General features: G+C 39.6%; 1 protein-coding gene across 5 annotated transcripts in view; it reads right to left on the reverse strand.

Annotated features, from left to right (window-relative positions):
* Positions 1-4915: 4915 nt before the first annotated feature.
* Positions 4916-12676, reverse strand: part of ARHGAP29 (Rho GTPase activating protein 29) — a 48286-nt gene continuing 40525 nt past the window's right edge. For 2 of the 5 annotated variants that reach the window (XM_084211821.1, XM_084211825.1), the window contains 8 exons: positions 12546-12644; positions 10922-11085; positions 10499-10687; positions 10218-10355; positions 9037-9269; positions 7966-8272; positions 7699-7807; positions 4916-6767 (listed from right to left, as the gene is read on the reverse strand). In XM_084211821.1, coding sequence (XP_084067947.1) covers positions 5869-6767; positions 7699-7807; positions 7966-8272; positions 9037-9269; positions 10218-10355; positions 10499-10687; positions 10922-11085; positions 12546-12644 — 2138 coding nt within the window. In that variant the 3' untranslated portion in view covers positions 4916-5868. The remainder of the gene's footprint in view (positions 6768-7698; positions 7808-7965; positions 8273-9036; positions 9270-10217; positions 10356-10498; positions 10688-10921; positions 11086-12545; positions 12645-12676) is intronic. The other 3 variants (XM_084211823.1, XM_084211822.1, XM_084211824.1) reach the window with 3 other exon arrangements.

Below are 12676 nucleotides of genomic sequence, written 5' to 3' on the forward strand. Positions count from 1 at the left end.
TCTAACCTCAAAGATTCTATTCTATGGTTCTGTGGAAACCTGCTCTTTTACAAATGGCTTTGATCTAATTTCTGTTGAGCATATATTCATATCCCAGGTAAGACACAGCCTGCTTTAATCTAGACAGAGAAACAAAGCTTCATAAAGACACAGATAGAAGCTAACTCTGACTAATGGCAGTGCAAAGCAGAGAAACCAGCACTGCTGCTGCTTCTCAGCTGCAGGCTGGGTTTAAGCCCTACCACAATGTGTGAGGCAAACAGATAATTTAATTGTTTTATTCAGAAAACAAGCATTTCATCTCTGAAGTCCTAAGGCAAGTTATTTTAAGAAAATAGATCTCTTTTTGCTATCCACATGTTTTCAGAGACAGCTCTAACAGATTAAATTAATCTCTTCTAATTAGATTTTTACATCACAATTGGATGATGGTAGGGGATATTTTGCTTTCTATGGTCAACTACATCTGCTGCTCCTGTGACCCATTTCTACTTTTTAGCTTTACAAAGGGATCTTCAGAAGTAAACAGAGAAAGCTTATGCAGGACCTATCACGTTACATGGGAGGGTAAAATACAGTTCAGCTTATGGAGCACACTGCACAATTTCACTGTAGCTCTACCCACTATGACTTAGCTTTTTCCTAAAGAGCTGTCATTTGTTACCAGCAACAACAAATCATGAGACATTCCACTTACATATCAGACCATAAAGAAAGCAGAAATAGATGTTTGGTGACAGTTCTTGCATTATGCCTACAGTAGATATCTCATAATAATCCCTGTGACATGCTTAGTGAACACTTTTATGCAATACATGAGGTCACACAGCATGTGTGTTGTGATACCCCCTTACCTCAGACACATATGCCACAGTTTTACCTGCTGTTTTAAATATCAGAATTTTGTTTTCTTATTTCCAGGCTTATTCCTGACTTCTGACTAAAAAATTAAGTCTGATTAAATGCTATTCATCCAGCAAATTATAAAAAGATCCCCAGTAATCTCTCCAGTACCACAAACAAATATTTCTGTAAAATAAGGAAATTTTTAAAATTACCTGAAAAGATAGCTTTGTAAATATCCACACTGAGGTGTATTGGGTGTGCTCATGGGCCAGCACTTCTATGTTCAACAATGCTTTCCAGCATCCAAACCATATCCTAACCTGTGAGACATTCTTGTGCATGTAGGAGATGCCCCTCGACATAGGCTCACTAGAAAGTTAACACAATTAATGCTAACACAATTTTGCCTAGACTAACTGTAAAAGTGGGTGAGTATAAATGTATCCTATAGCAATAAACAGATCTATCTCTGTGTATGGAAAGGAAACTACACAAACACAGGTTGGTACTTTCTGAGTTAAGGTAAGTTTTGCACCCAGCTATCTCAAACTACTGGAGAAAACCCAAGCTAAAGCTTTTTAGGTGTTTCTTATGTATTTCAGAGGCTTCCCTCTGAAATAAGGAGTAACCTGAAAGACAAGAATGGGAAGTTCTGTCAAACCAGGATCAAATGATAAAACATCAGAGAGACTAAGAAAAGGCCCCATGGAACTTCTGTTTGAAAGGTGTATTTCTATGAATCAAGGACAATCACAGACTCTTCCATGTCAAACACAGAGAAATGTGGAATCTTAAACAGATTCCATTCTTATGCAAACCCAGCAGTGAGCTAATCACCCCAACCTGTGGATAAACAAGCACAAAACAGTAGAAACACATGGCATACTTTCTACTTCTGGCGTAATTCACTTCATATAAACACTGTTCTGTCATCCAGCTGCATAAGGCCTGAGGAGCAAAGACTTTCCTAGCATTCACCCTCCTCAAACATTTAACATTTTGGAAGATTTAGGATAGCTTTTTCTTCTACCTGTGAGTGAAACACTTTCCAAGGGTCCTTTGGATCTCGAAATTAGAAAACTAATTCCCCTCTCTCTATGAATATAGGTAAGGCATGCAGATAGGCTTGTCTCCAAAGAGTCCGCCAGTAAGACTTACTTCAGTGAATATTCTAAATAACACGGTTTGTAAATATCAGACATTCCCCGTCCCTGCCCCTCCCTCCTTATTAATAGGAAGCAAACATTAGATTTTCTCTATTTTCCCAACATACTAGGTGTATGTTGACTAGTGGGATGGCCCAACAAGAGCAGCTCTACAGTGAAACAGTGGGTGCTGAGGACCAATGACCCATGCACTATTTGCCTAAGGGCTACTTCAGATGAGCTCCAGGCACAGACTGAAAGTGCATTAGCAGCTGCAGCACATCAGGTATGGTGCTGAAGCACACGTTCCAGTTTAGTTCACCCAAACAGAACTAACTTTGTGTGCTCTGAGACCGCTCTGCATGGTGAGCCGCAGCGGTATGTAGCGAAGTCCCTCAGTAAGTACAGACACGCTCTGAGCTAGGTTACCAACGTTACCATACGTGCACTGCCTTCACAGAGCATTTCGTGTCAGCTCTCAGATTAGCTCCATTAGGCCTCTGCTGCACGGAAGCTGAAGACTTCATGGATTTGCAAGCAAAACACAGATTTCTTACACAGAAGCAACAAAAACCTTAAAAACTTACCACAAAAGCTTACCTCATCTGTGAGAACTGCTGAAAGAGAAAGGTTTCTGAAGGAATGTTCAGCTTGGCAGCAAAGAAACACATATCTTAGATGCAGTTAGCAGTCGCAGAATAACACTGCTCAGTTGTAAGGAGATTGTTTTAATCCCCTGCTTGATACAGAACAGCTCCTTCTGTGAGTTTAAGGACTCATGAATAAAAATCCTCCCAAATATCCAGTATGACCTACCCAAGCACAATCAGGTCTGTACCAGGATGTTGATATTTCTGTATTTCTTCAGGTCTGAACAAACCCCTTGTTTGAGAAGAGGTTTTAAAAGGGTAGTTCTGGTAGCATCAGAGGCCCTACTAAACAAACAGCTGTCATGACTAATTAGGTCAGCGACTTAGAGAAGTCGGTACTTTGCCAAAGCTTTAAGAGGGATGAGGCACTACATTACTTCAGAAAATACAATTACCAAACAAATCTGACTGCGAGAGGTTTCCTCCCCAGAGTTCAAGCTGCCAGGTTCTGGCATTTTTTGTAATCCACAGCCTGGTACCTGGGGCAGGTGGGTTGGATCGCTGCACTTCCATTGGAGTGAAGCCATTTCAAAGCAAGACAGAGGAAAATCTGCATCTGAACCAAAAGAAACAACAAGAGCCAACCAAAACATTTCCAGTTCCAAAGGAAACCAAGTCTTTTCCACTAGGCGTAAGGCTCCGCTGCCGCGGCCGCCTCCTCATCCCCTCAGGCGGCCGCCGGACCCCGCTCCCTCACAGGGCGGTCGAGCCCTCCGCGCACGGGCCCGAACACAACACGGCCGTGACGCCACCGCGGAAATGTTTACGAAAATTGACAAATTAAGAAGTCAGAGAATGGCCTCGCAGCTGCCCTGTCCCAGCCTCCCCCGCCGGCCCCGGGCTGGTGGGCAGACTCGGAAAGAAGCCCCAGCCCCACCCCGCAGCCGCTGCTGCGCTGCCGCCACGCCGGGCAGCGGGGGCGTAAGACTTGCATAGGCTCCAGAGGTTTCCATTTCCAAAGTCGTGCCCTTGCTACTCCGCTTGTATTACATAAAAACAGCTGAAAGCAATGTAAAGCTGGGACACGTAAATTATCTTTTGCAATGGATGCTTCCCCTGAAATAACATGGGTTTGTAAAACACCTACAGCTGCCCACCCACAGGTACCGGGCCCTGCTCACCCCTCTCCTGGCCCAGCCTGCTGGCACCTGCGGCTCTGTGGGAAAGACCTTAATAAGAGCAGAAACCTTCAGGACTAGCAAAGTATGGAAGATTTTACATAAAAAGGAGTATGGCAAGAGCCAGTAATAGCTGGTATTATGACTTGATTAAGAAATGTTTGTCTGTTTCTCACGGGTCAGTATTCAGTGTTGTAATTCTCTATCTCAGGAGCCTGCTCTGAGGAGTACTAGAGACCTCCAACACAGTAGCTGACAGCTTTATTAAATTAAGAAATTATTAAATTGAATTTAATTAATTAATTTCTTAAGCCATTGCCATATCCAGAGTTAGAAATGTTGAAACAAATATAGCGAGACAATAAATGTAATGATAATTCACAGATTATTTTGTTATATTGTGGCCCTAATCAATATTGATCTTTTCACAATGCTATGAAGTTATGCTACACTGTCTTTAATGATTCATTAACCAGTTGTGTGGGGTATATATAGTCCACTTCTCCACTGTCAAACTACAATAAATTCCCATCTATGTCAAGAAGCCTTTCCACGTATTTTATTCTGCAACTCCCAACACCAGTCTGGGCAGACAGCAGCATCTGGGACTTTCAGCTCTTCTGTAATAAGAGGCAGCTCCCCAAGAAATTACCTCAAGCATGGCCAGAACCATCTAGTTATCACTGTTATTAGATCTAGTGATAGGATGGCCTTTGCCAAGAATGCACATCCTGCTTCTGTAGAAATGCGACAAGGAATCGTAGTCCAGCATTGTGAGTTCTGGAAACAAAAATCAGATTATGTCCACAAAACAGAGTGTGGGATTTTATCTGTGGTGTTTTGGGAAGACTGGCAAAGGTAATGGTGTATTAAAGTCCAGTGTATTTCCTGTTGCAAAAACAGAAGAGTGATTCTTCGTCTTTGCCATCCTTTGAGAGTCACCCTGGAGCTTACATCAGTAGAAAGTACCATGATAAAACACCTATACTCCATAGTATGCAAGAAAGGGTCATGCTAATTGTAATCCCATATAGAAAAGCGTGCCAGCCCCTAGTCCCAGAGGACAGATGCAGGAGAGTACTACACTATTGCAAAGGCCAAACGTGTATTTTAATAAGTTAGAAGAAATCCAGGTATAGAAGCCATGGAGTCACTGAACTGTTAACACGTTAATATATTTTAAAGCAAGTATAACACAGTGTATACATAAAAACCATTTAATACAAAGTGAAAACCATTAGATGCACCTACTAATGCTGATTTTTGGTTATTTTTATCTGTTTCACGGAAACTTGGAAACAAAGCTCTTCATTTCAGTTACACCAGGTTTAGTGGTAAAACTGATCTACAGCAAGCAAATCACTACCTTGTCATTCATTCACCTGGGAAAGACACCGCCAGGGCAACTGAGCATGTCCAGAATGGCACCCAAGTGAAACAGGCTGTGCACATTTGCCCCACTCACTAAGCTATACAAGAGACCAGATGTGAATTGACTGCTGCTTCTGAACAGTAAAGCTCAGTAAGTGCATCCTTGCTGTACAAAAAAAAAAAAATTAAAGTGACAACATAGAAAACTGGCAACAGATAACCATGTCTGCCTAAAATATACACATATGATACATAACTATTGCCATGCTGGCCAGTATGTAAGCCTGTTCAAGAGCAAAGCTTTAATTGCACAGATTAGAAAAATGAACAAATGCTTTTACAGAGCAAAGCACAAGCTTTGGTTTATGCTTAGACAGTGAACATTAAACCTTCCATTTTTATTATAACATCTATTAAGAAAAATAGCTGTTTCTCTATGAATAAGCACTCCATTCCACACAATGAAATGAAGCTCAATGTCTCATTCAATGAACCCATGTGTCTAGACTGGGAATGTATTACATCTTTATTGAAAGCTACTGAACTACAAAATTTTGACTTATTTAATTCACAGTTCCCCAGGCCTCCCCCCGTTTTTAAAATGCTGCATATATAAAAATAACTCCAATATGGCACAAAAGTGGGATTCTCAAGGGAAGGCAAAGGATAAAGGGGCAAAGGGAAGCCTCCACTGGGCAACATCAAGAAATTGCATATCGTCCAAGAGGAATTTGCACCCTATACAAAATGAGCTTCCCTGTGTTCCAGTTCTTGGATCCTTTTTGGTCTCAATCTCTGGTAAGGAGGCTTCAGATCTGTGGAGTGAATATCCTCTGAGCTAGATTTCTGTTCGTTTGTGTTTTGTTCAGCATCACCTGACAGAAGTGCAGAGCTCCTAGCCAGTTTCACAGTATTATCCTGGGGGAGCACAGAGCTAGCACTGGTGGGTGCACAAGCTTTAGCAGAAGAACCATCTCCATTTTCTTTTGATTTGTTAGAGGGTGGCTTATAAAATGTCCCTGGGGGTGGTTGCAATGTTCTTGGTGCCCTAAAGGCAGCAGGAGGATTAACATCAGGACCATTCTCTTCAGCTGTTGTCCTTCCTGACCCGACAACAGAATATGGCTTATTAGGAAGAATGGCTTTAGCTGAATTGTTACCAAGGCTGCATAATGATGATAAAGCACCTGCAGTTCCACTCTCGAGCGGCCGGATCTCCTGGGGCACATTAGTCACGATCATTGCTGTCCTTGCTGTGATATCATACTGTTTGTACTGCTTGTCCCAAGTTTTTCGCAGCATCTGGGTGTCATAACAAGGCAGTCTGCAGCAGGTATCAACAGCAGGGACTGCCTTCACCTCTGAGACTTCTTCAATAGTAGGGCTTCTGCCCAGCTTCTCTGAACTTATTGCCCCTGCATTTCGTGAATTTCTTTCATTCAAAACACACGGAGGAAGTATTCGGTCTACAGGCAGGCTGACAGGGCGAGATGTTGGCTTTGTCCTTGGAGCCCGCAGTGGAACTTTGGCAATCTGACGGTTGGGTTTTACAGCAACTAAGTTCATTTGGCAGGGGTCTTCACCTAGAGAAATGAATGGATCATTGTCTTTCTCTGAAGCTGGACTCACAACATCACCTAGAAACACAAACAGATGTGACTGGATCTTTTCACCAAGAGAAATCAGCAAGATTTCAATGACTCATTGCTAGTTAGTATTTTAATGGGATAACAGTTTTTTAGGGATAGCTTGTATGCATACTAGCAACAGCCTACTCTAACCAAATGTAAGCATTTCACTAGCAGTAAAACACATACTGTACAGCTGTAACCAAAGAGAAAACAAAGAGACACTTCACTTTTTGTTTGGTGCTTTGCCATCCCTGAATATTTTCAGTTTTAGTATGTTTCAGGATGTTGCACTGTTGATGTACGGGACATGACTGAAGTGGTAACATCAGATGAAAATCAGTACAATTAAAAGGGAATATGTATAGTTACTCCTAAATGAAGTACATTAAATTATACCTACATTAAACCAAACCCCTGTAGTAGCATAGGCAGATAAACAGAAAAAAATTCAGAGTTAGAATTAGGTTAGCAAACCTGGGGTTTTTTAAGCAAAAATACTGATGAGTCTGTCAGACAATTACTCTTTCCAAAGCCTTCTGGTGCAGTTCCAGTGAGTGGCAATGATATATATTTTGGGGGAACAGCAGTCAAAATACATAAATTGCTGGGTATTAGCTTACAGCCTTGTAGTGGATTTCAGAAATCAACAGTCACAGCATAATTAGAACTTTTTTTGTTTGCTTTCTTTAAAACAAGGGAGAACCAAACCACTGTTACACTCTCTTACCAAATACTTCAACCTCTGACTCCATAAACATAGATTTCTTAAAAGCCTTTAGAAAGATTTAATTTTCTGTTCTTATTACAAAAAATAAACAGTATCAAACAGTGATGAACAGGTTTTGTCACTTCTTCTGTCTATATTGCAGTGCTACATGCACTATAAAGCATCCCGGGCTCCTTATTTACCCACACCCAGATTTCACAGAATACTAACCAGTTAGAGATGTAACTGCTTCTTCTTTTGTATTCTTGCTATTCTTCAATTCCAAAAAGAGTGCAGCTGTTTCTGAAGCTCTTTCACATGGAACTATTTGCATACCCTGCTAACAAAGCCAGAGCAGAGTAAATGAGAACAAAAAAGGCACTCTTTATCCAAAAACCCCACAAAGACTTATTAGAAATATGCTCTGGAATGCTCCAGAATTTAACACAGAAGTTAATGTGGCACAGGTAACATTGTGGCAGCAAGAGAGTCACTTACTTCCTTTACAGCAACAAACGATTTCCTCTGCTGCTGCAGCTCCCTCTCATCTCCTGATAAAGCAACTCTGACCGTACCAGCTGTTTCTTCAGCATGAGAAGCACTCAGAAGTGGTTTCAATGAGACATCAAATATCTTTTCATAGTATGTTATGAGCAGCTCCACTACCCGGGCCTGATAAGGGTAGTCCACAAGTGATGACAAAGAAACTGTAGCATCAGTTTGACGTGGTCTGATCAGAGTTGGGCCAAATATTATGCCAAGGTTGCTGGCTGACATTTTATTTTCATCGCACTGTTCTGTAACTCTGCACAAAGAAGGGGAAAAAATGAAACCAAAAGAAATCCCCAAGTGTTAGAGGGTTTTATTACTTCAGAAATACTTTTGATATTAAAGAGGGTCTGAAGAGGGTAAGAGATGACAAAAAACAGAATGGGTTTGGTAGGCAGGCAGAATCTTCAGTGCAGACCACATTTAACAGTGGCTTGAACTTCCCACACGGTGCTTTTAATGTCCTATTTGTTAAAGTTATTTGTGGCTATTTGGCATTTCTGGGGCTGGGGAAAAGAATGTCTCCCATTCTAAGTAATAACACAGTTATAGCCCAGTATTACCCATTTTTATAGGCAATCATCAGTTTAGTACTTCATCATACAAACCACCATTTGGAGAACAAGGAAGTGAAATGTGACTGAAGAATGGTTATTAAGAGACATGATACAAGTTTCAATTTTCTGTTCACAGCCATCAAATCACTGCCCTATCTTTGTTACATTGCAATTTAAATCATATTTAGATCCCTGCATATGACACTAATTACTACTGACCCCAATGCTAGCAGAGAATCAAAAATAATGGAGGCCAATGCATTCCCTGCTTTATTTCCCTTTCATGCTCTTCTCTCACTTGGGAATTCATTATATGGAAAAAACTTCAGCAACAGAACAGTGTCTTCAAAGGCATATGTGACTTCTTCCTCAACAGCCATCAAAAAGGTACAAGAGATTCCTAGCATGCAGCATGTAGCAGTTAAGTTTTCAACATCAGTTTGCATATAAAGTATTTTCTTACCTGTGAAGGTGTCCAATAAGGTACTGAAGAGTGTTATAGTTTGGTACAGGCAGTTGTTTCAGAAGATCTTTAATTTTAATAATGATCCTATTAAGTTCAATACAGAGTGACTGTCTTGTCTTTGCTTTGGGGCTAGCTTGTTTAGCATCCAATTCCTCATTAGCGTTCTGACTTTCTTTTGCAAGTCCAATGAACTCATTGTAAAGCCGAAACAAAATCAAGGGCTCTGGAAGCTGAAGAAATAGGAACATTTCAGAAACATCCTTAAACCTGAATTTTAACTCTTTCCTTCCTGTCTTTCTCCAATCTTTTCTGGTCTAGCATCTTTTCTTAGATGATGACATTGTTTAATCCTTGTTGATTAGCTCAATCCCCAATTTTCCTTTTTCCAATCCACACCTTTTTCCAGAAATCATGCGCTAACCCTTTCCTACAATAGCTCCAGGACTGAGCATTTATCACAATTTATTGAAATAAGATTTCAAGAAAAAAAAGTTGATTTCAAAATCATTTAATGGTGACGATCATAGGATTGGAATGCTCATCTCTGACAGCCAGCATGAGGAGGAGGACAGGACCATCCAGCTTAAGATTATTCCTTTCAGGGTTAACACATTTTCAGAGTGACTCAATAATTTCACTGGGCTACATCACAGCTTCATTTTTTCACATACATATTGAAACTGTTTTAGAAAATTCAAACATGAAGCTTTAAAGCTCTATTTTAGAAGAAAAATATGGATAATCCCTCCATGATGAACACATCATGACCACTATGAGTGTTTCATTACATTTTTGTTAGCAGGTATTAACAGCAATATATCAGCATCTGTCTGCATGAAGGGGCAAGAACATGGCAATCTTTTAAACTCCACATAAGACAAGCAAATTCACTAATCAGAAAGGTTTTAGAAATAAACTCTACTATGAGTAGATAAACAAGCTTGTTATGCACAATTTCCTTGCAGAATACATATTGTAATTCCAGCACTTTTCCCAGCCCTTGTCACAGGCTCCATGTAAATAAAGAAGCCACTGCAGTTATACAAAGCACTTGTTTAATTGCTACTGTAGGACAACTCGCTGCTGTAGGAGTGCTGAAAAGGAGTGGTTGTTTTGTACTGTACTGAAGAAATATACTACAGCACTTTGGTTTTCCATCTGACCTCTCAATTCCATACCTGGCGGAGATACAGCTTGAGAACATTGCTGATATCATGTGCATAGAGTTCTGAGAGCTCAACCAAATCCTTTCCATTTTCAAAAGCTTGACAAAGCTTTTCAACTCTTGACTTGGCTCCATTCACACGATAGATGCCCTAAAATTAAAAGATGAATGGAATTCATCTTTTGATTTGAATGGAACTTGTAAAACACAGATGATACTGACAGCATTAAAATCCTAAGAGAATTTTTTTTTTAAGACTGTGTTAAGCTTAAGCATGAACAAACTTAAGCATACCTTGACATTCAGCGCTCTGCTTTCAATTTCTGACGTACACTTTTTGATGATGAAAGGAATGCCGTCAGGAAAATTTTTAGCAGCTTGGGCAAATTCCACTCCAAATAAGTGAAGCCTTCCATGAAGTTTTTTGTGCCCACATTGAATAGCTAAAGTCTCTAAACATTTTTTGTGGCATGCAAGTGAACACTACAGGAGAAGAAACAAAAAAGCACATGGCTTTATATAATCTGACACTGTAAGAAATATTTCTGCTGTTTCTCACCCCATATGTGAGCAAAAAAAAAAAATTGTTAGTATGGTGTGCCTCTGCTTAAAGTACATGGTGGTTATACGAGACACAAACTCCAGTTTTTATACAGAAACAGAACTCCCAACTTTACATAAATCCCAAGCAGCAATTAAAACTGATTGTCGACTTACCTCCTCACATTCAGCTCCATGAAATACTACTAGGCCGTCACATTCTCTGCATTTAGATGGAGCTCTCAGCTTCCGTAGTTTGTGTGTTTGTGCTGCTTTGGACATATTAGCATTTCTAAAAGGTCCTGGAGAATTTGCAGTTTCAGATGTGAGATCATTTAAACCTGAAGAGAATTTCCCTGTTATAGTCATTTTAATATCTACTCCTGGGGTGGTAGTTACTGATTTTTTAGAATTGTACTTCAGAACACAAGTCTGTAAGAAATGGCAGCTATCAAAGTAATCAAAAACATTTCAATCACAAGGAGGCAACACTATGTTGCAGTTCACATAACAGAGACATTAACTATCAAACAATCTTTTTTGCCTTATTAAGTATTTAGTTTTCTCCTGTATGGTGGCAATGTGAAAATATTAGGACATTTAATTCCAACTGCTCTGCATTTCAGGCAAAAATTCATGGAAGTTTAATGTTATACATTTCGAAATCCTGTACTAGAGGATGAAAGATAGCTTGTTTTGGCCTTTAGTGTTTCTGAAATGCTTGAAAAAAGGAATATTTTGCAGCAAGGAAGAGTTAACACACACTCATGGCAGCAGCCTCAAAAATAATTAAAAAAAAAAATCACTGATTCTGAGTTTCCTGAAACTTCAAATATTTTTAGAGGATTCTAAAACTAAAAAGAATAGCAACTGGTCCTTTTTGTGTCCAAATTTACTTAAAATGCTATCAGTAACTCTGTGAACCAAACCCCTTTGTTTTACAGATAACTTAAAATTATTACATTCAGTTAATTGGCCAGAAAACTTCTTAAATGCTCAAGCATTGATTAAACAATACCACTCTAACTAAGCTTGCATTCAGAAACATATTGCCATGCTTTAAGTCTAGATCTGAATAAAAGCTGTTTACCACAGGTTCTTCTTTCCTAGAAGGCAAAGTATACATTTAGGAAGTAAGGGCTAAGTAAAGAATTTCCTAAGGGGTTTACTGAACAAGTGCCACAAATATTTCAAAATTAGTTTGTAAGTACTCTAGACATACAATAGAACAATTTCTGATAATCCAGTTATTCAGGTTTCAATGCCTGTGGCAACATTGTCGTTATACAGTCAAAATTCATTTGAAAATTAGAAAAGGCCTGGTCAAGACATTACTGAACTCATTTATCTTAGCTGAAAGGGTGAAAATCTCACTTACTACCCTAAACATTTGGTTCCACTTTTTTCCCAATTTGCCACTTATCACCTCTACGTATTTGTACATTTCATGTTCAAGTTTAGAAGTGATCTTACATAACTCAGTATGGAGCTAAATTTAAATGCAAATGTCTGGAGGGAATGCTTAGTGGATCATTTGCTTTATCTCAAGAGGGTGACAACACTAGAAATGTTCTATGGTTGTCCATACAGTAACCTGAACATATAAAGGCAATTCTGCACCACTTCATTAAAATGAACATGATTCTTCATCTCTCAACCTGAAGTGGATGCATATATGAAAAACAATGCTGTTGGCAATCACACCTTGATAAAGTACTTTTCTTAAGAATGTTAGAAAGAAAAGCCACACAATGTAACAAAATGCATCTTTTGAGGACTTCAGGTACAGAAACAACATTACCACAGTCTGAAGGAGATGGTGGCTCTCTTTCATCAAGATCATCTGCAGATGACATAGTCCCAGTGGAAGGTGTTCGGGGAAGTCGTCTTTTAAAATCCCCTAGCAGATGACAAAAACTTTCAGGAAGTTGT

This window comes from Fringilla coelebs (assembly GCF_963513975.1).
Source record: "Fringilla coelebs genome assembly, chromosome: 9".
NCBI lineage: Eukaryota > Metazoa > Chordata > Aves > Passeriformes > Fringillidae > Fringilla > Fringilla coelebs.